Source organism: Notothenia rossii, assembly GCF_949606895.1.
Source record: "Notothenia rossii genome assembly, chromosome: 3".
In the NCBI taxonomy this organism is placed as follows: domain Eukaryota; kingdom Metazoa; phylum Chordata; class Actinopteri; order Perciformes; family Nototheniidae; genus Notothenia; species Notothenia rossii.
In genome coordinates this window covers 92109668-92136924 of record NC_136901.1, presented here as the reverse complement: position 1 = coordinate 92136924, position 27257 = coordinate 92109668, and the positions used below count along the sequence as shown (strand labels likewise).

At 40.9% G+C, this 27257-nt stretch overlaps 1 protein-coding gene across 1 annotated transcript in view; it reads right to left on the bottom strand.

The window, feature by feature from the left end:
* The window catches only part of LOC307030933 (uncharacterized protein), a 354919-nt gene that overhangs the window by 112075 nt on the left and 215587 nt on the right, over positions 1–27257 (bottom strand). Inside the window, exons 25-26 of the mRNA XM_079667564.1 lie at positions 12217–12387; positions 8557–8727 (exon numbers count right to left, since the gene is read on the bottom strand). Of these exons, the coding sequence (XP_079523690.1) occupies positions 8557–8727; positions 12217–12387 (342 nt within the window). The remainder of the gene's footprint in view (positions 1–8556; positions 8728–12216; positions 12388–27257) is intronic.

Below are 27257 nucleotides of genomic sequence, written 5' to 3'. Positions count from 1 at the left end.
GCGCCATTTCTGTTCCTACCCTCACCTATGGTCATGAAGGATGGGTCATGACCGAAAGAACGAGATCGCGGGTACAAGCGGCCGAGATGGGTTTTCTCCGCAGGGTGGCTGGTGTCTCCCTTAGGGATAAGGTGAGAAGTTCAGTCATCCAGGAGGGACTCGGAGTTGAACCGCTCCTCCTTCGCGTTGAAAGGAGCCAGTTGAGGTGGTTCGGGCACCTAGTAAGGATGCCACCTGGGCGCCTCCCTAGGGAGGTGTTCCAGGCACGTCCAGCTGGGAAGAGACCAAGGGGTAGACCTAGGACCAGGTGGAGGGATTATATCTCTTCGCTGGCCTGGGAGCGCCTTGGGATCCCCCAGTCAGAGCTGGTTGATGTGGCCAGGGAAAAGAAAGTTTGGGGCTCTCTGCTGGAACTGCTACCTCCGAGACCCGACCACAGATAAGCGGGAGAAGATGGATGGATATATGTTTTGCGAGATCTCGCAAAACCCCGTTGCAGTTTGTAGACAGTCCCTAAGCACTCCTCTCCCTCCTCAAGCTGCCGATTGTGACCAATTCTTGATGTTTAGCTCGGATGACGGCGCGTATCGAACTGTTCTGATAAAAACGACTCTGTAGCTCGTTGTCTATCTTGCTATGATTGTAAAGTCATGTTGTTTGTATTTTTACAACGTTATGTTCATGAGTTATTGATCCGCAAAACTCGAATCTGTCAATAACTCAGCTCAGAGGGACGTGCATGTCCCCTCGCTCTGAGTGTTCTCTTGAGGTGTCTTCACTTATGTGAAACCCTTTATATATACAGTCTATGTGTGAAACCTGTGCCTATTGCCAAGCACTGATGTTATATCTTTATATTTAAGGCCAAGCTCAAAGTAAAATCGATGAACCGCTCCATTGTTGTGGTTTCTGTGTTGCCGTAGCAGCCGAACTGACCAGGAAGTACATTGAGCTAAATGAAATGTATTGCAAAATCTCGCAAAAGTATTGCGAGATCTCGCAAGGATTTTGCGAGATCACGCAAAACATTTATTTTTATTTTTTTTCAAATACATTTTTTTTCTTCTCCATGTCCCCTAGGGGGCTCCGTAGAATTTTGAGGTAAAATCTGAAAAAAAAAAAAATCTGAAAAAGTCTGAATTATTTTTAAAAAGACTGATTTTTGACAAAAATACATATTTCTTAATTCATCTGAAAAAATTGGAATTTTGAGGATTCTACTGAAAAAGTCAAAATGTTAAGAAATAAAATCAATTTCAGTTTTATTCCTATAAAAGTCAGATCTTTTAGAAATAATTTCCAACTGACACCTCAAGGGGGACGACTCGGACGAGCATTGTGATGATGTCTTTAAAGGGACAGTTCAACCAAACATTTGTATTTTTCCTCAGAGACTGAAGCAAGGTAAGACCCAGACTTTCCATTTCTATTCCATTTCTCCTCATATTTTTCATCGCCTACCTTCATCTCATCCGTCCTCTCCCTGCCTCTCTTATTCTAATCCTCCCCTCTTCCTCATCTCCTCTTCCTCATCTCCTCTCCCTGCTGAAGTCGTCTTTCCCATTCCAGCTTCGTAGCAGGATTCCTCTCATCTCCCCTCCTCTTCCTCCTCCTCCTCTTCGTCGCTGTATCTGTGCAGCGTCACTTCAAAATGCTGCAGAGCCTGTGAAGTCTTGCTGGAATAGAGAGTGATCTTGCTCAGTACTGGAGACAATATATGGAGCAATATTCTACTTTTTCACGTGTCAAAACCAAAACACTTTTATAAAAGAAAAAGTCGTCTGGGCTACATCACGCTGAAATATCTGTAGACTTTGGTTCAAAGTGTGGATGTGAAACCACTCAGGAGATTCTCCAGAATTGTGATTGTCAGAATAAAAGTTTAGGAAGCTTTTTTTGTTAACTTTCCGAGGATAAAATGAGACTTTAATGTCTTTAGCTTGGATCTATTAGATTAGCAAACATGCAGCCTGTCTCCTTTGAACAATTAACACAATGAATCTTATTTATTTAAAAAATAAATAAATGCTAAAGCCTCTCTCATTCATATGTACTGGACGGAGATCTTTCAAACTTGATCCCAGGTGTTCAGCACTGAACTGGATCCAAATCCTCTGGCTGCCCTATAGAGTGGTGCAGGAACGAGTCCTCAAACCAGGAAGTGAGTCAGCATTTCACCACTTCCTGTTCCCTCGTCTCAGAGTCAACGGGATTTTTGAACTCGTTTTTGGAAAATATCTGGAAATAAGGTCTGTGGTTGAGACAAATGTAAGAGACGGATCACGTTTTGTTCTACGACATTAAATCCATCAGCAGTGACCCCACTGGTGATTTCTGAAGAGTTGGCGTGTCTGAAAAACGATGGTTGTTACCAAGTGGCTGAATAGGACTAATGAAGCTCAGCGTAAGTTCAACCAGGAAGACAGTCTTTACTCTTCATTTACTATTCCCATGTAACTACTCTCTCTCCTCTCAATAAGTGATCGGGGGCGTCACTCTCCAGCTTAACCAATCACTTCGCTCTATTCCCAAGAGCCTATCATAGCGCTCTGCTAAGCCTTTTAAGTCTGCAGCTCCCTCCTCTGACAGCTGTCATTTCAGGTGACTCGACGCAACCCTCCTCCCCCCCTTTTCACCTCCTGTCCCTCTGAATCCAGGGTCAAGCTAAGCCCCTCCTCTTCAGACCGACCCAACTATCCATTCACCACCACCAGGGTCTAGACCCCGGGGGGGTTTCATCGGATCGGTTCTACCCTCCCGAATGATACTTCCTGCACAACGGGGCCTAAACGCCAAAATCACCATTACATTCATTTGTGTATCTCTGCAATAAATATATATTCTTACATCAAAGCCGTCTCTCCTGATTGAACAGAAGTCGTGGAGGACGTTGTACGTCATTACGCCGAACACGTAAACACTCCTCTGAGTTTGTTTGCCCTGTTCTGCTTGAAAGCAAGTACCTGCCTCCTGCAAACTGTTCAAACAAACGCTTCAACTCGTACCATTTAGAATCTGTGTTTGAATATGGATCTGAAGTTGGCGTGACGTTGAAGGCGTGCTGCTGGACTCGGCTGTAGTTCCTTTACAGCATAACGTTAGCATTTTGCTTCTGGCCTTTAGATTTAGGATTCGAACATTTTAAAAGTAGGGTAGACATGTGGAGATTATCCGACTGAACAAAACGTGCATTTATCAAACAGGTTTGTTTTCCACAGATCTTATTTTTTACAATATTCCTAAATCCTATGGAGAAATCCCGTTGTTTTTTGTCGAGGGAACCAGCAGCTTACTTCAGGGTCGGCCTACACAAATACGTCATCACTGCACCGCTCTATTTGGGGTCATAGGAAAGGAGATGCATTTAACTGCAGAACGTCCATCTCTGTCCTTTGCTCTCTGCTAGCTGCTTGACGGATGTAATGTCCTGCATGAAACTGGAAAAGATCAGATATGAACTTCTATACTGAAACAGGACATTTCAGGAAGCCTGGGGACCTTTTTTAATGTACTCCACACTCTGTAAAATGATCTGTTATTGATAGAGCTTATGTGCAGCATATGTATGTGTGTATGTATGCAGTGTATGTATGTAGCATGTATGTTTATGCATATGTATTACATGCATATATATTAGTTTAACAATATTTCTGCTAAATATTTGTGTGTATGAGGCTCACTAGCAGTGAATGTAGGGGATAACTTTAGTTGTTATTGTTTGTGCTTTCTTTTATTTTTCTCTTTGTACATATAACCAGTACAAACAATTGTGTCATTTGCATACATTTTGCTTTCCATTTCTAAAAGGACAAACCCTTGTTATGCGTTCTAGAAACGGAATAAAAACATTTTTCATCTGAAAGTTACATCAAAGTCAACTTTATTGTCAATCTTTCAGTTTGTGTGTACAGACAGAGAGATCGATTCCCACAATCCCAAATACAAAATCATGAAATCAAATATCCTTTAAGATGATGAAATACACAGGAAACAAACTCCAAGATTTATGGATAATTCAAGAGAAAAGCACTCGGATAGAAACATTTGAAATATTTGTAAAAGAACATTCTGAGTAATTCTTATAGTTTCATTTTTATATTCCACAAAGTATCTGCTTTGACTGTAGTCAGAGAAACGATGTTTACGTCGTCTTCTCTGTTTCTCGTAAGGTCTCCCTTTCTGCTGGTCGCTTGTTAGCAGACCCTTCACGCGATAGCAGAGTGTTCTACAAATATCACTCGTCACCGGCTTGAGCTTCAATATCAGGATCCATGTATTTATTATCCTCTCAAGAATGGAAGTAGTCATCACACACAGGGCTGCGTGGGACAAATAGTTCCCAGAGTAGAGTCCTTGATATGCTTATATACAAGAGAGGGAGATACTGTCAACAAGATGGAGGAATACCGGTTCAAAGCAGTATGCTGACATTAGTTCAGATTAGCTAAGGCCTGCGTAAGCAATAAACATGACAGTCATATGTCTATCTCTCTAGGGGCTGTGTCATCATGCCAATCTGAGGAACATAGCTATCATAACTTCAACACAGTGTCTCATGAGCGTCATCCATGTAGTCAGACATCCGGCTACGTACACAGCTACGTAGGGCCTCTGTTATCATGAGCTACTCTGATACAGAAGGAACATTCAGTATTTCCCCAACACAGAGCGAACAGGTACAGGAGGCGTAGAGCGAGGGATCATTGTCCACTAGTTCATCGATCGCAGATGGCGTCGTGCTTGCAGACGGATACAAAAAATATATATATATATACGAAATATACTTTGGCGGCCGTTAATATACCTGTATACAAGTAGAGTCTATGTGTGGGAAACCCTGCAGTCTGAAAGCATCCTTTTTTAACTTTAAACATGATCTTTAATAATTGTGTAGTTTAGTTTAACTTCACGAGGTCGACCGGTTGGACTCTGGTTCTGGAGCAGCTTGCAGGCCTGGCTCCAGGAGTTCTTGGAGAGAAGGACCGCTTCCTGCCGCAGGACTCAGAGTTCCTGAACATGGAGAACCAGCTTCAGTTATTATGCTCCAAATATCTGGATCAAAGTCACAGAAAGAATGTGTCTGCAGCTCAGAGAGTCCTGCTGGGAACCCAGAGATGTGGAGGACCCCAAAGTTTGATGATAGAAATGTAGAGTACGGGTCCCCAGCACATAGAAGCTGCCGGATGCTAACCTGCATATGTTGGGAGAGCTTTACAGATCAGGAGAGGAACTAAGTACATTTACTCAAGCACTGTACTTAAGTACCATTTTTTACTTGAGTATTGCCATGTTATGCTACTGTGTACTTCTACTCCACTCCAGTTCAGAGTTACATGGTGTACTTTGACTCCACTACATGTCTTTAATCCCTTTAGTTACTTCACAGTAGGGATGTAACGGTATCCGTATTCGTCCCGTACTGTCACGGTTCGGTACATGCAGTCACACAACCAATACGCCTTTTTTTTTACGAGTGGGAAAAATTCATTGAGGGCAGTATCCACTACACTATTTATACTCCAGGGGGCGGTATTGCGCCTAAAAGCTGTTTGCCAGCCGCCCTTAAACAACAAATGAAGAACAAGAAGAAACACAACAACGAAAACGAACACAATACAAGAAGAAGAAAAGTTAGAATGGTGATTTCAGATAACACACAGGAGCTAGAACCCACCTGCTTCTTTTAAATCAGCTGTGTGGGAACATTTCGGGTTCCCTGTGGACTACAATAACCATGAAGTGTGCGAGTGGTGGATCGGACGAGGACGGTGTGTCGGCGTTGTTAGACAGCGGTGCGGTATGCTAATGGCAACACGCCAAACATGTTAAATCATATCAGAGGGCATCAGCCAGATTTGGCAATCACCGGAGCCCGGCAAAAGACAACAGCAGTTCAACAGCTTCTCCCCGCTGTTTTTAATAAACCAATAGACATGAAAGACCAAAATAAATAACGGAAGCTTTTGGCATATGTTTTTCAACGACTTTGCGCTCTTGAAACACTTTCTTCTTATTTATGATGTGAGATTTTCAAGACATTCTTTTGAGTTTTACAGCTTGATACCTTTTTGTTTGACATCATTATAGAGAATATGGCCATCTGAGTGTGTGTGGTACTGTTTGTGGTTTGTTTTGAACTGTTTAATAAAGTTAATTATTCAAAATAGTTCCTTATTTTTAAACTGAAACTTGCACTACTGTTCAAAAATAAATAACAACAAACCTGGAATTATGCATTTGGGACTTTTTTTTGCTTTTTCTTGTTGAACCGAACCCGTACCGAACCGTGACCCCCAAACCGAGGTACGAACCGAACCGTGACTTCTGTGAACCGTTACACCCCTACTTCACAGATGTGGATGAATGATGTGAAATCTAATCAAGTGTTAAATCAGACTTTAGTTCCACCTGGAGTAAATCCACCAGCTACCCTGCAGTATACAAAGTCATTCAAACTAGCTGCACCTTTACCAGCTTTGAGAACACTTTCATGATCAATCATTATAAAACATATCATATCTATTATTCTGAAATGGACCAATCTGCACAACGACTACTTTTACTGTTGCTACTTTCACTAGATTTTGATGAGAATACTTTTCTACTTTCACTTGAGGAACATTTTGAATGCAGGACTTTTTTTTCTCCAGAAAAACCAATAACTACATTTATTCCGTGGTGAAACCTCAATAAACAAACTTCACCTCTCACCTTTCTGTGTCTTCACTTCCTGTCACCTGAGAGGAGAAGGAGAGAGAGAGAGAATAATGATGATGATAAAACATGAAGAGAAACATCCAGAATGATGAAGAGAGAAAAACAAGAGTGTTGTTTTCCTCTGAGGTCATGCTCCATGAAAGAGTTTCATATCTGGATGAATGGAGGATATTCAGTACTCACAGGTCTTCTGGATCTTGGCTCTGATCGTCTCATTCTCTCTGATCCTGTAGGGATGAACACAACCCAACAGTTTTAGATCCAGTTTAAAAGAAGTGTTTGTTCTTTGAGTCAGCTTCAGAGTCCTGACTGATCTCATGCTTTCCATCCCATCATATCTTCTCTGCAAACACTACGACTGACTGCTCTCAGCTGCATTACAGGAAGGAACCAGTCATTAGTCTAGAAACTAAAAACATCCCATCAAAACAGACTACCTTTTCCACTCTTCAGTCAAACCCCATTTGTCTGTGAGAGAGTTGATTACTAAATGTCAAGTCAAAGTCAGCTTTAGTGTCAATCTTCAGTTTGTGTGCACAGACAGAGAGATCGAAATACCGTTTCCCACAATCCAGAATATAAAAACAAATGTATATAAAAATATGTGTGTAAATATTTATATATATATACTAGGGCTGCAACTAACGATTATTTTGGTAGTCGACTAATCGGTCGATTATTTTTTCGATTAGTCGACTAATCTAACGATTATTTCTGTCACACCCTCCATCTCTGCTTCCTGTGGGCACGGCTCCTTTTCCGGGCTCCAGTGCATGTTTTACCTCAAGTCTGCACACCTGTGAATGTCACCCTGTTGTCCAGTCCCAGGATCAATTCAATCGCATTTTATTCTTGTCATTTCGCAGACCCTTGTTAATTATTATTTTAAGTTTGGAATTAATTACAGCGTCCATAAAGCTCTAGTGTGCTCTACTACGCTGTAAGCTTGGCGCTGTTTAGCAGCTCGTTGGTGGACACGCAGCCTCAACATAACTGAAATAGCGTTTGCTTAGCAAGCATTAACCATGAGACGTTCTGTTTTCCAACATGAAAGCTAACGTAAACATGACTATGGCTAACTTGCTCAAACTTACCCATGATCCAAAGTAGCAGTCCTCACGGTTCCAGGGTGCTTGCGTTTTAAATGCTCGTGCATCACTGTAGTGCTGCCGTGGAATGCCAATTCCCCTTTACAAATTCTGCATTTCACTGACTTCTTTGGCTTGTCGTCTGTGAAATACTCCCACACTTTCGAAACTCTCGGTCTCGCTTTTTTGAGCTCTTCATCACCCTCATTCTCTCTCCTTTCCGCCATCGGTCGTATTCTTTCTTCTTTGTTGTTAGTACAGAATGCAGTCATGGCAGACAATGGAGAGTATACTGCCCCCAGCACTTCCTGTAGTGCATTGCAGTTACAAATGAACATTTGCGCAGTTTTGAATTAACGTTACCGGCTCTCTGATTGTTTTTATACGACGCGTCGACACTAAAATTCCGCGTCGACGAATTTTTATGATCGACGTCGTCGATTATGTCGACTAATCGTTGCAGCCCTAATATATACACAGAATCAAAATACATTTGTACATGTGCACACATTAAGACCTAAATAAAACAATACAACAATCAATATATCCAAAACAAAATGACAGTGGCTACAAATAAATAATAATATATATAAATGTTTGCATTTCCAGCTGGCCTTCTATAGTTGATGGAAGAATGAGAGAGCCTGCAGTCAGTGGGTAACATCACTGATCTGTTGAGATTCCCCAGAGAGAGAAACACCTCCCTGTGTTTAATACAATACTGCTGAACCAGCAGAGACCCCTTACTGACCTGAGGGTCTCCAGTCTGCAGTCTGGACTCTCCAGAAGATCTCTCAGCAGCTCCACTCCTGAATCCTGCAGATCGTTCTGACTCAGGTCCAGATCTCTCAGATGGATGTTGGACTTCAGAGCTGAGATCAGAGCAGAACAGCTGATCTCTGACAACCTGCAGCTCCTCAGTCTGAATAAAGAAAACATGATGAGGATAAAAATCAGTTTATAATCCAGTCAGATGTTCAGGTCTGAAATGTGCAGCTCATCTTTACTGCGTCCTAATCAATGATCTTTCCCTGAATAACAGTGACCGTCATTCTGTTATTGAGGATCATCTTTATATCAGCCTTCTGTTTATTATCTGTGAAAACACATCGAAATGATTGGGAACATAAACATTTCTATGTCAGAAAGTAAACTTTATGTAAAACTAATATTAGTTCAGAGGACCTTCTTTATTCAGACCATTTACTAAAGAAAACATACATTTACTTTAACAACTAACAGTGGAAGAATAATAGTTTCTTTAGGAAACAATCAACTGTTATGACTGCAGACTACATCTAGAGAAATACACATGTGAATAAACAACATTTACAAACGTATGGATGTTATATATATGTAGAAGAATAAGTTGAATAACTAATGAAACATGAGAGACCTCCAGCAGTAACAGAGAGTCAGTGAACTGACCTGAGGGTCTCCAGTCTGCAGTCTGGACTCTCCAGAAGATCTCTCAGCAGCTCCACTCCTGAATCCTTCAGAGCGTTGTAACTCAGGTCCAGATCTCTCAGATGGATGTTGGACTTCAGAGCTGAGATCAGAGCAGAACAGCTGATCTCTGACAAACTGCAGCCCCTCAGTCTGAATAAAGAAAACATGATGTAACTTTAGAAAACAAAGTTCCCGTTTGAAATAACTCCAGGTTTAATAATCTGTTCAGAGTTAAACAGGGTTTTAATGTCAGAGATGATTTAGAAACAATCCACTGATAATCTGGATCTTTCACTTTGATCAGATGTTTATCAACTCCTTCATCTCCCTCACAGCTCATCAGTACTGACAGCATCTCCACTGACTCATGGAGCACAGTGAAGTGAAGTGAAGCACAGTAGAAGCTGCTGGGAGTCCAAGCAGCTTCTACTGAAGCCAGTCCCCAACTCCGGGGACTTCCGTCCGGGGACTCCGGGTGGCAGTATACGCCGTGAAGTTGTTTGCGGCCTGCCAGTAAACCCAAAGCAGAAGAAGACGAAGTAACGTCAGCGGCTTCATTTGCCTAATCCTCCCCCAGGGACTTATTCCGGTGTGAACACGATCTGAACTTAGTTCATCAGAACTAAAGAGTTATTTTTCTTTTATCTTTTATCGAGTCAATTCTGTCTTTTTCACTAATGTCATGGTAACCTGACTTTAAAGAGCAGAGACTCTCTGAGTCAGATCATAAAGTCAGTGATGCAAACACAGGTATGGTGAAAAAAGAGAGAACTATTCGAAGCAGAAAGAAACAGCGTAATATACCATCTGACAAAGGCCTGTGCTATAATGCTTCAATTAACTGGCTATTCTTTATAATATACTCAGATCAATAGGAGACAGAGATGTTAAGTTATAAATCAAGGGTTTTTATTATTATTTACAGCAGGGGTGGGGAACCTTTTTCCTTTCAATTTTTACAACATCCTCCGAGGTCCGTACAAATGATTGAACTCAACCTCTGCTTAAAAAAACTAAAATCACAGACAATTCATTTAGCCTTTCTTTCATGCTGTGCAAAGAAAACGCAACCTCTTAATCCAGATATCTTGCCATGCATGCATGCATGGCATGCATGCATGTGCATGGTGTGGCATGACCACCAAAACAGAAAGATATGGACACAAGATGTGTGCAAATGTATTTAGTATCCATGTGAACATGATTTAAGTGGGGTGGACCTAACCTTCTCTAGGGGGGTCCGGGGGCATGCTCCCCCAGGAAGATTTTTTTTTAAATATTGAAGTTAAAAGCATCAATCTGGTGCACTTTGAGAACAAAATGAGTAGATCTATGGGTACATCTTTCAACACCCATTTGAAACAGAACTGTCAGCAGATTTTTCTTTTTGGATATTTTACAAATCACTCTCCTTTTAAACTCTATTCTTGTTATTTTTAACAACTTTTTTGTTACTGTCATATAGTATTTTATACCTGTTTTTCATTTAGTCTCTAATGTCTCATTAATAATTATAATGATCATATCAAGGTGTGCCTTAACCTCACTGAGCTGAGGTTATTTGAGCCTCTCAGGAGAGAGCTCTCTTCCACCTGGTTGTAGAAAAGCTCTTTAAATTCGTTAGTATAGCTAGCTAACCAGATGCTAATAACAACAGATCGCCACTGTGCTTAAAACTAAAGACACAGCCACGCAAACACTGCGGCATGTGTACGGTTCCTTATGGGTACTGTAATATTTGAAGAACTGGAGCGGCGTTCCGGTGCTCTCCGTAAGCACTCAAGTCTAGTCTACACTCCTTTCAGACGAGACATAAACACGTGAAGACAGGTTACGCTCGTGTTGTGTTCAAGGAACCTGTCATTGGCCAGGAAAAACAGGCACTCGCTTGTTTAATTATTTTGCGATCTAGATTTCTTCTTCTTTTTTGAAGTGAGAAGTTGTCCGTCAGTCGGACGGACTAACGGACGGACTGACGGACTCCCACCCCCCCCCTAAAACGAAAACTCTTCGGTTCTCCACGAATTACACAAGTCACCCAAAGCAGCATTAAAAAAGCGGGAGGCGCCGAAAAGCGACTAATTTGCATCACTGTAAAGTGGTCCAGCAGACTGATTGGTGAGCCACAGCTAGACCTGGAGACCCCTGTACCTCAGGCAGTTACAGCTGTTATCCAGCTCCACATTAGACGATGACTCCCACCCTCTGCACTCAGAATTCAAGCTTCTTCCTCCGGGCCGGAGGTTACTCGTCCCAAGGAGTCGAACGAAGCGGTATACAAACTGTTTGATCCCAGCAGCTATTGCACAAATTAACACATCATAGGAGCGTCACACAGATGCCTATTTTTATTTATTTATTTGTGAATTTTGAATGTCCATGTTTGTTCTAGTGTTTTCCTTCTTAAAATGTTTTTCAAATATTTGGAGATTTGGTTGAGCAGGGTATACTTGTACTATTACTTGTCCTTTCTTAGAGATGTGTTGTTTGTGTTTGTTTTTAGTGTCAGGATGGAACCCTTGTGTCTTTTTCTCTGCAAACAGAATCTACCTACGGGTACAAATAAATAACCTGAACCTGATTCAATCACAAATCACAATATTGTCCACAATAATCTCAATATGACTTTTTCACCAAATCGTGAAGCCCTATTGGGAACATAAACATTTCTATGTCAGAAAGTCAACTTTATGTAAAACTAATATTAGTTCAGAGGACCTTCTTTATTCAGACCATTTACTAAAGAAAACATACATTTACTTTAACAACTAACAGTGGAAGAATAATAGTTTCTTTAGGAAACAATCAACTGTTATGACTGCAGACTACATCTAGAGAAATACAAATGTGAACAAAACAACATTTACAAACGTATGGATGTTATATATATGTAGAAGAATAAGTTGAATAACTAATGAAACATGAGAGACCTCCAGCAGTAACAGAGAGTCAGTGAACTGACCTGAGAGTCTCCAGTCTGCAGTCTGGACTCTCCAGAAGATCTCTCAGCAGCTTCACTCCTGAATCCTGCAGAGCGTTCTCACTCAGGTCCAGATCTCTCAGATGGATGTTGGACTTCAGAGCTGAGGCCAGAGCAGAACAGCTGATCTCTGACAAACTGCAGCCCCACAGTCTGAATAAAGAAAACATGATGAGGATAAAAATCAGTTTATAATCCAGTCAGATGTTCAGGTCTGAAATGTGCAGCTCATCATTACTGCGTCCTAATCAATGATCTTTCCCTGAATAACAGTGACCGTCATTCTGTTATTGAGGATCATCTTTATATCAGCCTTCTCTTTATTATCTGTGAAAACACATCTAAATAATTGGGAACTAGGGCTGCACGATTAATCGAATCGCAATACCAGCTTGTGCGATTACATAACCGCAACAGGCTGTGATTTAATTAAATAATGAAATGTGCGTGGTGTAGAGCCGATGAATGGGAGTCGGAGGCGGTGTGTTTAATATGGAACTCCACACTTTATTTTCCATTTAACTACAAACACAAGAACGTGCTAGCTGCATGCTACTGTGAAACTGGAATGCTAACAACAGGAAACCGGAACACCAAGTGTAGCACATCCCTCCAAAAGATGGTCGTACACTTGACTGATGATTTCTCATTTATTGAAAACTCCAAAAATCAACGTAAGAGCTACACAACGACACAAAACAACAAATACAGTTAAGCTTCACTATTGGCATCACTTTAGCATACCATTAAACAAGTGAACCGCAAAGTTATAAAACAGTATAAACGAATCAGGACACATGTTTATATCAGTTAACACTAACCTTTTGCCTCTTGCTAATACTTTAATGTAAACTCTTTCTTTTGATATCGCCGTATTTAAATGTAGATATCTCCGTTAATGTCTGTACTTTATCTCCGTTCATCTCCGTCAAGTGTTTTTCTTTGGGAACAGTAGCTTCCTGTTAATAGGCAAAGTCGCCTTCAAAATAAAAGCATATCTAAATAAAACAGGAAGTTGAGTTAAATTACACTTAAGAAATGTATACAATAGCAATGAAAGTAACACAAACAATGCAATATCCTTTTCAGGTTAATTTGTTTGGGCATCCAGATGTCTTATTTAATGAACATGTGCATGTGTTCTTATATTTACTGGATAGTAGTGCAGAAAGTATGCAGAGAAAACCTTTATTTTCAAAGAAGATATATTTTCGTATTTATATTATTTTGTCAAATTCTAAGTTATTTTCAAACAGTAGCCTACTACTCAGATATTGCTGTTGTATTTGTTTATGATTCTTTGAGATATAGAGATCTCAAAATGATCATTTGTCTGTGCTCTTTCCTTTCCCTGACCAAGTACATATTACACTTTGTTCATTCAATCACAAATCACAATATTGTCCACAATAATCTCAATATGACTTTTTCACCAAATCGTGAAGCCCTATTGGGAACATAAACATTTCTATGTCACAAAGTCAACTTTATGTAAAACTAATATTAGTTCAGAGGACCTTCTTTATTCAGACCATTTACTAAAGAAAACATACATTTACTTTAACAACTAACAGTGGAAGAATAATAGTTTCTTTAGGAAACAATCAACTGTTATGACTGCAGACTACATCTAGAGAAATACAAATGTGAACAAAACAACATTTACAAACGTATGGATGTTATATATATGTAGAAGAATAAGTTGAATAACTAATGAAACATGTGAGACCTCCAGCAGTAACAGAGAGTCAGTGAACTGACCTGAGAGTCTCCAGTCTGCAGTCTGGACTCTCCAGAAGATCTCTCAGCAGCTCCACTCCTGAATCCTGCAGATCGTTCCAGCTCAGGTTCAGAACTCTCAGATGGATGTTGGACTTCAGAGCTGAGATCAGAGCAGAACAGCTGATCTCTGACAACCTGCAGCTCCACAGTCTGAATAAAGAAAACATGATGTAACTTTAGAAAACAAAGTTCCTGTTTGAAATAACTCCAGGTTTAATAATCTGTAAGAGATGATTTAGAAACAATCCACTGATAATCCGGATCTTTAACTTTGATCAGATGTGTGTTCGGGTCAAATTGACCCGATTTCCATTTTCAAAAATATAAGGATATTTTTGTACAACCTGAAACTCAACGGCTGGTGCTTTATTTATTGTGAAGGACATGTGGAATTGTTTTTAATTTTTTCCACTTATGAAAAAATGCCCACCCGCATTTATGTCCTTCATAAGAGGTTAGGATCTGACCCGGATGCAACACACACACACACACACACACACACACACACACACACACACACACACACACACACACACACACACACACACACACACACACACACACACACACACACACACACACACACACACACACACACACACACACACACACACACACACACACAGTTTGATCCTGGTTTCCCTTGATCTCTACCCTTTGTAGTTTGTACACAAAACTATCCTAGAACATTAGAAACATTTTACATTTTCTCACACTGTCCCCCTCGCACCTGCACGCCGGAGGAGGGACTAATCAGAGACATCAGTGTAGTTACAGTGAAGTGCAGAACTTCAATTATCTACCAACAAAATGGCCAAAAGATATTCTGCTCAGAGCCTTGGAGCTAATAATGGAGGAGAGTGAGTGGAATGCATTAGAAGAACATGGTGAAGTGGAACAGGAAGACATTTCTGAAGACGAGGATAATGTGGAGGTAAACTCAGAATTTGACAGCGAATTGGAAGATGAACTTGACTCAGAGCCAGCTGCTGGATAACCCCCACAGCCAGCTTCTGGAAGACCCCCACAGCCAGCTGTTAGGTCTGTGGACCCTCAAAGGACTCCAAGACACAGACTACATGCAGCAACTGCAACAAGTACACCTGTGCTATACACAGGAAGAGGTTCTACACCATGTGTTTCCTAAACAGACTTGCCCATTGACTCACATGATGTTCTGCAGCGTCACTTCATCAATATCTTTTTTGGATATACTGTATTTTATGAAGAGTGACTGTTAATTGTTTTGATTTGCTTTGTGTTTATATCTGTTCTATGTCATTTATATGGATGTTTCCTTCTCTCTCTATTTCACAGCCAAACACTTTTGGATGTGTGGTTCTTGTGTTTTAATTTGCTGCTAAATTGCTTTATTTCCTTCAGGGCTTTGATTATTATATGACAGATTAAAAATAACAAACATTAATGAAAAAAATTTTCATTTACATTTGTCCTAGAAAAGCATGAGCAAAATGTAAACCTAGTTTTTATTACAGTGTATTTTTTTTTAACATAAATGATATTTTTAACACAAAAAACCATGGACACTTTGATCTAGCAAAGAGTATTTTCAAAGACTAATCATATATTTCATTTATATTGTTGGGGAATGAGTTAAAGACAATATATATAAGGAAATGTGCATGTTGAATTTAGTTCTGTGTTTTTTTGAAACCCTGAAATATGTCCCGGGTCAATTTGACCCGAACATTACCAAAGGGTGTGAAATGTGAACATAACACACAACTCCTTCATCTCCCTCACAGCTCATCAGTACTCACAGCATCTCCACTGACTCATGGAGCACAGGGTGAGTCTGTGGAAGCTCAAACTCTCTCCCTCACACATTCACCTTCTCTTTGTTACTCTGATCAATATTCAGTCATTAGCAAACATGGAAGAAATAACAATTCAAATGTATTTGTTCAAATTCAGAAAATCATAAACACAAACAGATCTGTATGAACTGCAGTCAGTGAACTGACCTGAGAGCCTCCAGTCTGCAGTTTGGACTCTTTAGTCCAGAACTCAGCAGCTCCACTTCTGAATCCTGCAGAGTGTTGTGACCCAGGTCCAGATCTTTCAGATGGGAGGGGTCCGACTTCAGAGCTGAGGCCACGAATTCACAGTGAGTCTCTGAGAGTCCACAGTCAGTAAGTCTATAATAACACATATATTACAACATGTGTTAAAACAAGAGGAAACATTATATTAACTTGAAGCATTTGATGAAAACATATTTGAAATGTTCTGATTGAGATTTGCTGTCAGTCCATTTTATATAATATATCATAATATATTATAGTAGAGTTGAATGTGTTGTCAGTGTGATCTGATCACATGTCTGTGCTCCTGCTGTCACTGACTGTTACCAAAAGAAACAGAAATTAAAAGATCCCCTATTATACTGTTTGTCATCAATATATTATAGGACTCAGATATATACAGAACCTGTCTCTGATTGGCTGAAACACAAAACAGATCATTGCAGCATTACCCATAATCCCCTCTGTTTCAGCTCTGTTTCCAAAGTGCTGATTTTCTATCTGTTACTTTAGATGAAAATAAGGAGCCCCTCCCCACGCCCCTCTGAGAGACATTTGGTTACAAAGAACTCAATGGTGCTCTAGGAGGAGATTCAGTTGATAAGGGGGGGGGGGGGGGGGGGTTACCTTGGTTGCTGATTGGCTAATGTTTACACAAGACAACACATCGTTATGACATCACAAAATGGCCAAAATCTGATCAGCTCACGTGTTGATGTAGAAGAGACATGAAGAAGAGGGGACACATGTTGATGTAGAAGAGACATGAAGAAGAGGGGACACATGTTGATGTAGAAGAGACATGAAGAGGGGACACATGTTGATGTAGAAGAGACATGGAGAAGAGGGGACACATGTTGATGTAGAAGAGATATGAAGAAGAGGGGACACATGTTGATGTAGAAGAGACATGAAGAAGAGGGGACACATGTTGATGTAGGAGAGACACGAAGAAGAGGATTTTGCACAATAGGTGACCTTTAAATAAATCACTTGAATATTAGAGATTTATTTAAATGTGAATTAAACTCCAACACATTGTGATGAAAACGTGTGTCTGTTTGATGACAAAGAAACTACTAGAAAGTAATAATAACATCTTTCTGTGATAACTGTAAGTCCTGCTGTGTGGTGTGATCACATGCTGAGGAACCTCTAGAGTCCTTCATGTGTTTGACATGTCGCCTCCATCACTCAATACGAAGAGAGGAACGCTTCAGTTTAACTATTATTATAAATAAATAGAAGAACAGTGTTGGTTTATTTTGCTCTCAGTATTTAAACAGCAGAAATGTTATAGTGTTTATTTGAATAATTAAACTCCTGATTAGTTTATAAAGTGAATCACATCTGGACTCACTTGGCCTTCCTGCAGTTCCTCACAGCTGGAATCAGTCTCTGTTTCCCCTCCCGTGATGTGTTGTACTGATTCAGGTCCAACTCATCCAGAACCTCCTCTGACATCTGCAGCATGTAGGCCAGAGCAGAGCAGTGGATCACAGAGAGCTCCTTTGATCTGTTCTCTGACTTCAGGAACTTTGTGATCTCCTGATGTACTGAGAGGTCCTTCATCTCTGTCAGACAGTGGAAGATGTTGATCATCCTCTCAGGAGAGATTTCACCACTGCTCATCTCCTTCAGGTTGTTGATGGCTCTCTTGATGTCTTTGCGACCCAGCTGGCCTCTGAAGAGTCTCTGGATGATTGTTGGACGCTTGTCTGTGCGACCCAGCAGGCCTCCTAACAGTCTCTGGTTGGACTTCAGAGAGAGGCCGTGGAGAAAGCGGACAAACAGGTCCAGGTGGCCATTTTTACTTCTGAGGGATTTCTCCATGGCTCCCTTCAGGAAGACATCCAGGGATGGGTAATCCTGATCTCTGTTTTCACTGTTCTCATAGGGCCAGTCTCCCTGCAGGAAGTCCTTCAGTACCTCTGTGTCTCTGATGGTGTAACAGTGAAACATGTAGACTGCAGCCAGGAACTCCTGAATGCTCAGATGAACAAAGCAGTAGACTGTTTTCTGGAAGATCACACTCTCTCTTTTGAAGATCTCTGTACAAAGTCCTGAGTGCACCAAGGCCTCGGTGACACCAAGACCACAGCGCTGCAGGTCTTCTTGGTAGAACATGATGTCTCCTTTCTCCAGATGTTCAAACGCCAGCCTCCCCAGCTTCAGAAGAAGCTCCCTGTCAGCCTCCGTCAGCTGCTGTGGACTCGTCTCATGTCCCTCTTCAAACTTCTGCTTCTTCCTCTTGGTCTGGACCAGCAGGAAGTGTGAGTACATGTCAGTGAGGGTCTGGGGCAGCTCTCCTCTCTGGTCTGTAGTCAACATGTGGTCCAGAACTGCAGCAGTGATCCAGCAGAAGACTGGGATCAGACACATGATGTGGAGGCTCCTGGAGCTCTTGATGTGAGAGATGATTCTGCTGGACAGGTCTTCATCACTCGATCTCCTCCTGAAGTACTCCTCCTTCTGGGCGTCAGTGAAGCCTCGTACTTCTGTCACCCTGTCCACACACTCAGGAGGGATCTGATTGGCCGCTGCAGGTCTGGAAGTTATCCAGACGAGAGCCGAGGGAAGCAGCTTCCCCCTGATGAGGTTTGTCAGCAGCACGTTGACTGAGGACTGCTGAGAGACATCAGACACAACCTCATTGTTTCTGAAGTCCAGAGAAAGTCTGCTTTCATCCAGGCCGTCAAAGATGAGCAGCACTTTGCAGACAGCCAGCTGCTCTGCTGTGAGCTTCTGTAAGGTTGGATGGAAAACATGGAGCAGCCTGAGAAGACTGTACTGCTCACCTTTGATCAGGTTCAGCTCCCTGAAGGAGAGCGTGATCACCAGACTGACATCTTGGTTTCCCAAACCCTCGGCCCAGTCCAGAGTGAACTTCTGCACTGAGAAGGTTTTTCCAACTCCAGCGACTCCGTTGGTCAGGACCGCTCTGATGAGAGTCTGTTGGTCAGGTGAGGCTTTAAAGATGTCCTGGCACTTGATTGGAGTGTCATGGAGGGTCTCCTTCTTGGAAGCTGTCTCCAGCTGCCTCACCTCATGTTGGGTATTAACCTCTTCACTCAGGCCTTGTGTGATGTAGAGCTCAGAGAAGATGCTGTTGAGGAGGGTTTCACTTTGATTAGTTCCTTCAGTCACACGTTCACATCTCCTCCCCAGACTGAGCCTATGTTCATCTAGAACCTCCTGCAGACCACGTTCTGCTGGAAGACAAGGAAACAGGAGAGAATCAGGAAATGCTTTTGAGAATCTAACAATCAAACTAATAAAAACAGACAGAGTGTAAATGTTTTGCAAACAGCTGAATGTCTCTGCTCTACAACAGAATACCTCATCCAGACCAAAGGAACCAGGAAGAGGAATAAGACGCTGCATGAGTTCGGCCTCTTACCTCGTACAGAGCTGCTCTGACTGGCTGTCTGCAGGCCAGCTCTGGTTCTGGATCTTTCTCCACACTGGGGACAGGAGGGGTCTCCTGATGGAGGTCTCTGCTCCCAGTATGAGGTGATGCACTGTCTGCAGAACCAGTGTCTACAGCTGGTAGAGACTGGATCCTTCAGGACGTCCTGACACAGAGCACAGCTGGACAGCTGCTCCTCCACAGGAACACCACTCTTCCTCTTCCCTCTGTGGAGATGAGCACATCCTTTATAGCACTTTAGGGGAGCTGATTATCACCAAAGGTACAACAAGGGGGAACATTCTAGTGTGATATTTAAAAAAAGGTCTAAACAATATACCTTTGTGATCAGGTAGATAGCTTACAATTCACATGATCATGAAACCAAAGAGCATCCTGTCTGGATTCATGACATCCCCCAGAGGAGCACAAGTTCACTGCATCTACTAAGACACACAGCTGTATTAACCTGGTGCTTTATAAACCCAACTTACAGAGAATCTGCTGTGAATTCATAGCAATAAACATCTGGAAAGGATGCCTAAATAACAACAGAATGATACTGATTTGATACTGAGTTAAAGCTTTGTCAGGTCTGTCTCCAACACAACGAGCATAAACATTTACAAATGTTTGTTTTCTGAATGAGATGGGTTTGATTAAAGCTAGGCTAACATTGTAGCTGCTCCATCAGCCCTCAGAAGAACTTCATGTAGTCATACGTACAGCAGTGACTATATAGTTAGCACCACAGACAGTCTCTGGTTTAAACAGGAACATGAATAACCCTGATTGAATATGAGCTGCTGGAGAGCTCTGTTCTCCTCTCTGATTCCCCTCAGACCGTCAGAGACCACAGGAGCACAATCTCAACACTGACAGCTTTTTGTCACAGAGCGTCACAGACTTTACACTCAAGTTGAAATGTGTCACGCTGCACGAATACGCAGGTGATATGAATTTCCCATCTTCACTTCCTCCGTGTTGCCAGGCACGGATCTGGGTCTTTGCATTGACTCTACATGTAATCTCTTAAACTCTGTTATATCTGCTAATGCTAAACTCAACCAGCTCACCAGGTGATTACTATTATTAATAAACATCTTAAAAATACATATCATAAACATGCCCAAGTAGTTAAATAATGTTTTGGATGATATATATTTAGTTTTTAAATCAGTATTTATCAACATGTTTACTATTTAAAACCATTTTATACCACAGATACAATGATAATATAATTGCATATTTAGTTATCATCAAATAATGTTAGCTTGCTGTACTCTGCTGCGTGTTTCCTTTACAAACTGCTCACAGGATATCATTAAAGAACAGTTTAATATATTAGATTCAATCAGAATCCTCTTCAGGTCAGGTTACAGTAGAAACAGACTCTTACTTTGTGTCTGAGGGTCCAGGTTCATCACTGAAGGTTATAGGTTCCCCCATAGACCAGTCACTCTTCAGAGACAGACAGCTGGGGACTGGAGACGCCGCTCTCTGTCTGTGGAAACAACACATGTTTTAAACATCACTAGTTTATTTAAAGAACAGATTTTGATGAATGTTCACCTTATTTAGTTTTTGAGTCTTGATTGTGGGTTTCTGTTGTTAAAATTCATTTGAGTGTGAGACGTTTTACATATTTGTATTTTATTAGCTTAATTTAACACAAAGTCCAACACGTAGAGTGTGAGGATGATTTCACTGGGAGATCATTTACTATTGCTGATGATGACAAGGAGCAAGAGTTCAACTTTGTTAATGTACTCTACTGGGTTTCATGAAACAGTTTAGATTATCAGATGACATAAAAACAGAATCCTCTTCAGGTCAGGTTACAGTAGAAACAGACTCTTACTTTGTGTCTGAGGGTCCAGGTTCATTTCTGAAGGTTGGAGGGAGACCCATAGACCAGTCACTCTTCAGAGACAGACAGCTGGAGACTGAAGATGTGTCCTCTTCCTCATCTTTTAAATCACTCATCTTCACACACACACACACACACACACACACACACACACACACACACACACACACACACACACACACACACACACACACACACACACACACACACACACACACACACACACAGTTAAAATGCATGAACTCAGTCAGACTTCAGGCCGCTCTCCATTTTGACTGCGTCACATGTTATGTAACTCTGATGAATCAGAAAACAGGAAATAATAGAAGTTTACAACACTTGCAGAAGTCTCATTGGACTCTAGGATGCAGATTTTCAACCAATAAGTTATTTTCTGACATCCAGTTTGACAGAGTAAATAATGAATGTGTTAGAAAGCAGATCCTGGTGTTAACACTCACCCTGTCGTCCTCCTGCTCCGTCAAGCTGTAAAATTGTGTCTGGCAGTCGAACCAGTTCGACCAGTCTGACTTCATACTAACACTTTAACACCCTCACCTGTCTGCAGCACCTCCTCTTGTTTCATAACCAACCTTATGAGCTGAATCAGTGCAAATACACGTTCAGTTAGATAGAAAAGACATGCAGCTAAAAACAAGCTCAACAAAGTTATCAAAAGACACACAACATCCACACATCAGCATCCATAGGAGACACAACAACATCAACGACCATAGGATATCATTAAATCTGCTTTAACACCAGTGCTTGAATTGGGCCTGATTTTTACCCATGTGGTACCGGCACTCCTTAGTTCTTACTCAGCCGCCGGCGGCACGTTATGACGGCCCGGACTGGCCATCGGGAGGACCGGGAGGTTTCCTGATGGCCTGGCCTGCTAAGTGGCCTGCTGGCCTGAGGACGTTTTTTTATACGTATGTATTGTGAACGCAACGCTGCGCAAATGTGGGTCTGACTCTGCCTCACAGAGGGTGACTGGCTGTCTACATGATGTGGCCTGCCGACATGGCCACTTTCATACAGATCATACTAATGCCCTTGATTGGTCTCTGTGTGTCATTCAAGCTCGGGAGGGTGTGTGTTAGTGCAGGGGTTCCCAAACTTTGCCATGCTAAGGACCCCCATATAGCATTATCCTCTGGTAAATGATGTGTACAAGTGCCTCCCGATGGAACATGCAGTGCGTTGCCACTACATTTGGGGCCTTCTGTCTGATCGAAGCTGTCACTCCGCTTTATTTGCCCGTCATAGCCCCACTGCCCCATCTGAACACACACCCACACAACGAGACCAGTCAAGTCCATTTGAAATGATGTACTCATCTCAAACTTGGAAAATGTCTCTTCATGTAACCTCAGCTCAGCTGAGGTAAATTACTCTCTGAGTGTTTAGATAGTTAACTTGGTCTAAGATAAGCGTGTTGAGAGCTAAAACTAGTCTTTGCTGCTGCCTCAAAGAGGAGCAGGGGGGAGAGGGGGGAGACGGGTGAGGCTGGTTCAGGAGCACAGAAACACTCATAACTATAAATGAACCAAAAATAAATAAATAAACAAGTTTCAATGTTTTTTCATATTGGATATGGTATGTTATTGGTTATGGCCATGTACTTATTATTTAAATGTATACAGTTCTGTTTCATATGGGTGTAGTCTCTTTATTTCCCCCTCAAAATGCACCAGATTGATTTAAGTCCAACATTTAAAAAAGATCTTACTGGGGGAGCATGCCCCCGGACCCCCCTATAGGATTTGAGGTCCAAACCCACTTAAAATATGTTCACATGGACAGGTTCCTAAATAGATTTGCACATTTTTTAAAATAGTAACCCATCTCCATATGTTTCTTTTTGGGTAGTAGATTTAAACTAGAGGGCTATCACTATGGGCAGCAACGCTGTAAATATTGACAAATAAATCCAGCAAAATGGCACAAAAAACTGGTAGTGGCCTGGCTGGGTGTATAATTCCCAGCCTGACTTATTGTCCCAGTCCGGCCCTGATTGACGCATGACAACAAACATGCCCAGCGTACCTATGACGTACCGCAGCGATAGACTAGAGCAGAAAAGACATCACATAACTTTAGCATTTCGAAAATGTTAGCGTGGCTTAATAATAGTGCGAAAAGACAGCGGTTGTCGCCGGACAAGGATTCCCTCTCTCCTTTCCTGCTGAAAGATGGTGAGTGTAGCCTACTCAGGGACGAGGAGTCATTTAACCAGCCAGTAGGAGTCAGGCTTTACTTTCTTTTATATCCATCAAGAAAAAGTAAATCTGTTTACAGTTGTTTCATTATGGATGTTGAGAGGTATCCATATATCTCTTCATTTTGCTCTCAAAATGCACCAGATTGATGCCTCTAACTCCAATATTTAAAAAAAAATCTTCCCTGGAGATTATTCCCCCCCGACCCCCCTAGAGGGTGTCAGGTCCACTCCCCACTTATAAAAATAGCACTTTACCACTGCACCCCCTCTAATCTCAGATGCACCCTGAGTCATTTTGTTTAAGTACAGTGAGCCTTTCTAGAATATACAGTAAAGAGACAAACCCAACAGCATCATAGGATATACTATGACTTTGTGCCAAATACTTGTTTTTGGGCTGTATAAATAAATTGACTTGAAACAGTTGCTGATTTAGAGTACTGGCACCTTTTTTATTCCAATTCAAGCACTGTTTAACACAACACTAAACACATCCTAAAGTAAATTAAATAGGAGTGAATAAACTTCTCCGTTTCCCCCTCTTCATTTCTCATACATTTAAAATAAATTAGCTCATGTTCAAGTCTGCATACATTAGCTTAGCCACCATTGGTTAAGACACTTCACCCCAAATTGCTCCTGTGGGGATTGTCCACACTACCGAATGTATGTAAATCGCTTTGGATAAAAGCGTCTAAAAAATGGCCAAAAAGCTTAATATTAAAAATCACAATCATGTCACATTCATAACCTGACTGGTTTTTAATATGTCAACAATTCATAAACACAATCAACCATTTTAAAGAACACATTTCTATCGGTTGAGTGGCAAAAAACCTTATAGCTAGCATTCTAACTGAATGCTAACAAGCTAACTAAATGCTGACTCACCGGACAATTGCTAATTTGGGAGTAACGACGTCAGAGTTCTAATTTGTTCGACAGCTTCTCACCAGTTAAGCAGATGTTTCCTCTGTAGCCAGCTCTCCTCAGTGAATTTACATCAAATGTATACATTTAAATCACTTATTCAAACTCTTAACTGTGTTTCTCGGGTCTGTGAGGTATGGGGTTAGATTTGTCTCAATAATATTTGTGTGAACATACAAATAATTTTGTGTGTAAATGTGTGATTTGTCAATGTAAAACACCTTCCACAAATGTTGTAAATAATGGTTAAAACCTCAGTAAATGAAATAAACAATGTGTTTAACATCTACCATTTTAATTCAATTTTGTATTTTCATCTAATCACAAAGTAGAGGTAAGAATATATCCATCCTCTCTCTGCAGCTTCTTCTATTATGAGAACTTTCATCATTAAGACAGAGGAAATCAATCACGTCATTTAACATCAACGGCAGTAAAACAAATATCAGCAAAAGTGTGTTTATCGAGTTGTATATTTGTATTGTGTGCAGCAAGTATATAGAAGCAGCTGTTTGGTAATAGGAATGTTGGGGAATCAGACAGACTCAAGCTATAATCATTAAATATATATTAAAAGAAAGGACACAGAAATCCAATTCTGAAACTAAGACACAAAAAAATGCAAACAAACTTTAGATTATGTAATATAATCTAAATTGTAGATTAAATCTAGACAGTATTGCAAATAAAGAAACTGTTAACAGCAATGTAATAAGTATATACAAAATGAGAAGTTACATATGGCATACAGATGTGATTTGTTCATTTGAAGCAAAAGTATGTCAGGCTAAAGTGACAGCAGTGATGATCTCTACAGTTCTACACTCATACGTCTGTAGGACGGCAGTAAGCAGAGGTTTGGGTGGACGATGTTCGTGATTGCTGTTTTTCTTTCTCCAGCACCACGGGGGGTCCAGGCGGAAGGCAGCCCCGTCCTGCTGAATTGCCTTGCACTTTTCCGAGTAGGGGTCCTCCTTCCCCAGCAGATCAATTTCTCCAGAATTGTCCTAATCACAGCGAAAAACAAGAGACAAAGAAAAAAAATGAATGAATCATTTAACACAGGGTTGCAAAATGATTTCAGTTGCGGCTGTAGTAATCCAAACAAAGTGCTGCGAGGGACTAAACAAGGGGAAAACATTGTCTGAGGCGCAACAAAACAGTCTTTCAACTGGTATGAGTTTGACTTTTTATTTGCAAACGAAACAAGCAAACATACAATAGTTTCTAGTCCATATCCAATATGTGATTGCGTATGCGGTCAACAAAAAGTGTCCTTCCCCAGCTCACTCCCCCTCCATCTATGACAAAGTGCGTAGGTAAGAGCAACCGGATATAACCGCAAACGTCACCACACAAATCCAATAGACACGCCCACCACCGATAGTGACTCAAAAAATGTGACGTAACGAACACAGAAAAATACTTCACATGTGGCTCCTACAAGAATTATTTAAAATGATGTACTGTTTTGTTTTTTTAAAACGAAAGAGAAGAATGACAGTCACTTGCATCCCTTTGACAGCACTGCAAAAGCAAAAATCAAGCAGATAAAAGAAGGCTGCATTCGTGGGAAATTAGAATGATGTGTCCTTTTTAATCAATATAACTGGTGTCTTATAGTGTCTGTCGTTTGACAAATTGTTGAGACTCTATGAACCATAAACTCTAGAGGATGTGTTCCCTCAAGTGTTCCTCTTCAGTTTGACCTCATGTGAAAATGAAAGAAAGAAAGTTCGGTAAGCAGCAGTTTTCTGGCGCTGACCTTCCCGCCAATCCTGCAGATCATCACTTTCCACACGGAGGGTCTTTCGCCTCTTGTCACCATCAAAAACGCCGCCATTAGCCTCATCGGGTTCATCACGGGAACTTACATCGCCATCGAGAAGATCATAGAGCGAAACGGACTCAAAAGCACCGAGGCGTTTTCCTCCTTCATGGTGCAGTGATGACCCTTTAGAAGACATTTAGAAAACATATTCGATTTTTTTTTTATCCTTCCACTTGCTGCTGTTGGATATGGCGGACATTGCTTTTTGTTGCATTAATCTATTGCGTTTTTAAGAAGCTGTAAGGATTTATATTTCATAATTTCATTGCTGTAACAAACTGCCACATTTCATTTAAAGTCCTGGAAAGTCGTGCAAACTTACAATAACGTAATAATAATGATAAATTCATTCCTTCAGGTAGCTTCGAGAGATTTTAGGTAGAGGTATTTAAGAGGTAGTCTATCATTTTGAATATATTAATGTTTAATCAAACTACCTCACAAATTTGTTTATTTAAATCTGGACTATCAAACGTTTTCCACATTAGTTGTTGACCTTTAGTTTTCTGTAGATAATTCAACCAGCACCTAATTTAGAAGAAAATCAACATTTGTTGTTGCACTTTGATTTATGCCTTATTCAGTAACGGCGTGCTACTTTGACATTAGACACATCACGAGAACTCTAAATCAAGTATCTGTATTTTTAGCGAATAATGGGGTTGAGTATCATTAAATTAAATAATAACTAATTGGAAAAAATAAGAGCTTTTTGGGGAATTATTCAGAAGCGAGGTGTTGCAATAGCCCTTGACAGAATGGAAGTTCATAACATTCACCAAAGAAAATAATTGGTCTTTTTTTTTGTTGAGGTTTTACATTTCTCATCATTTTATATATCTATATTTCTTAATGTTTCTGAAAAAGTCAAATTTGACCAAAAATTAAGTGTTAAAATGTTGACTTTTCGGAAAAAATGTAAGCATTTG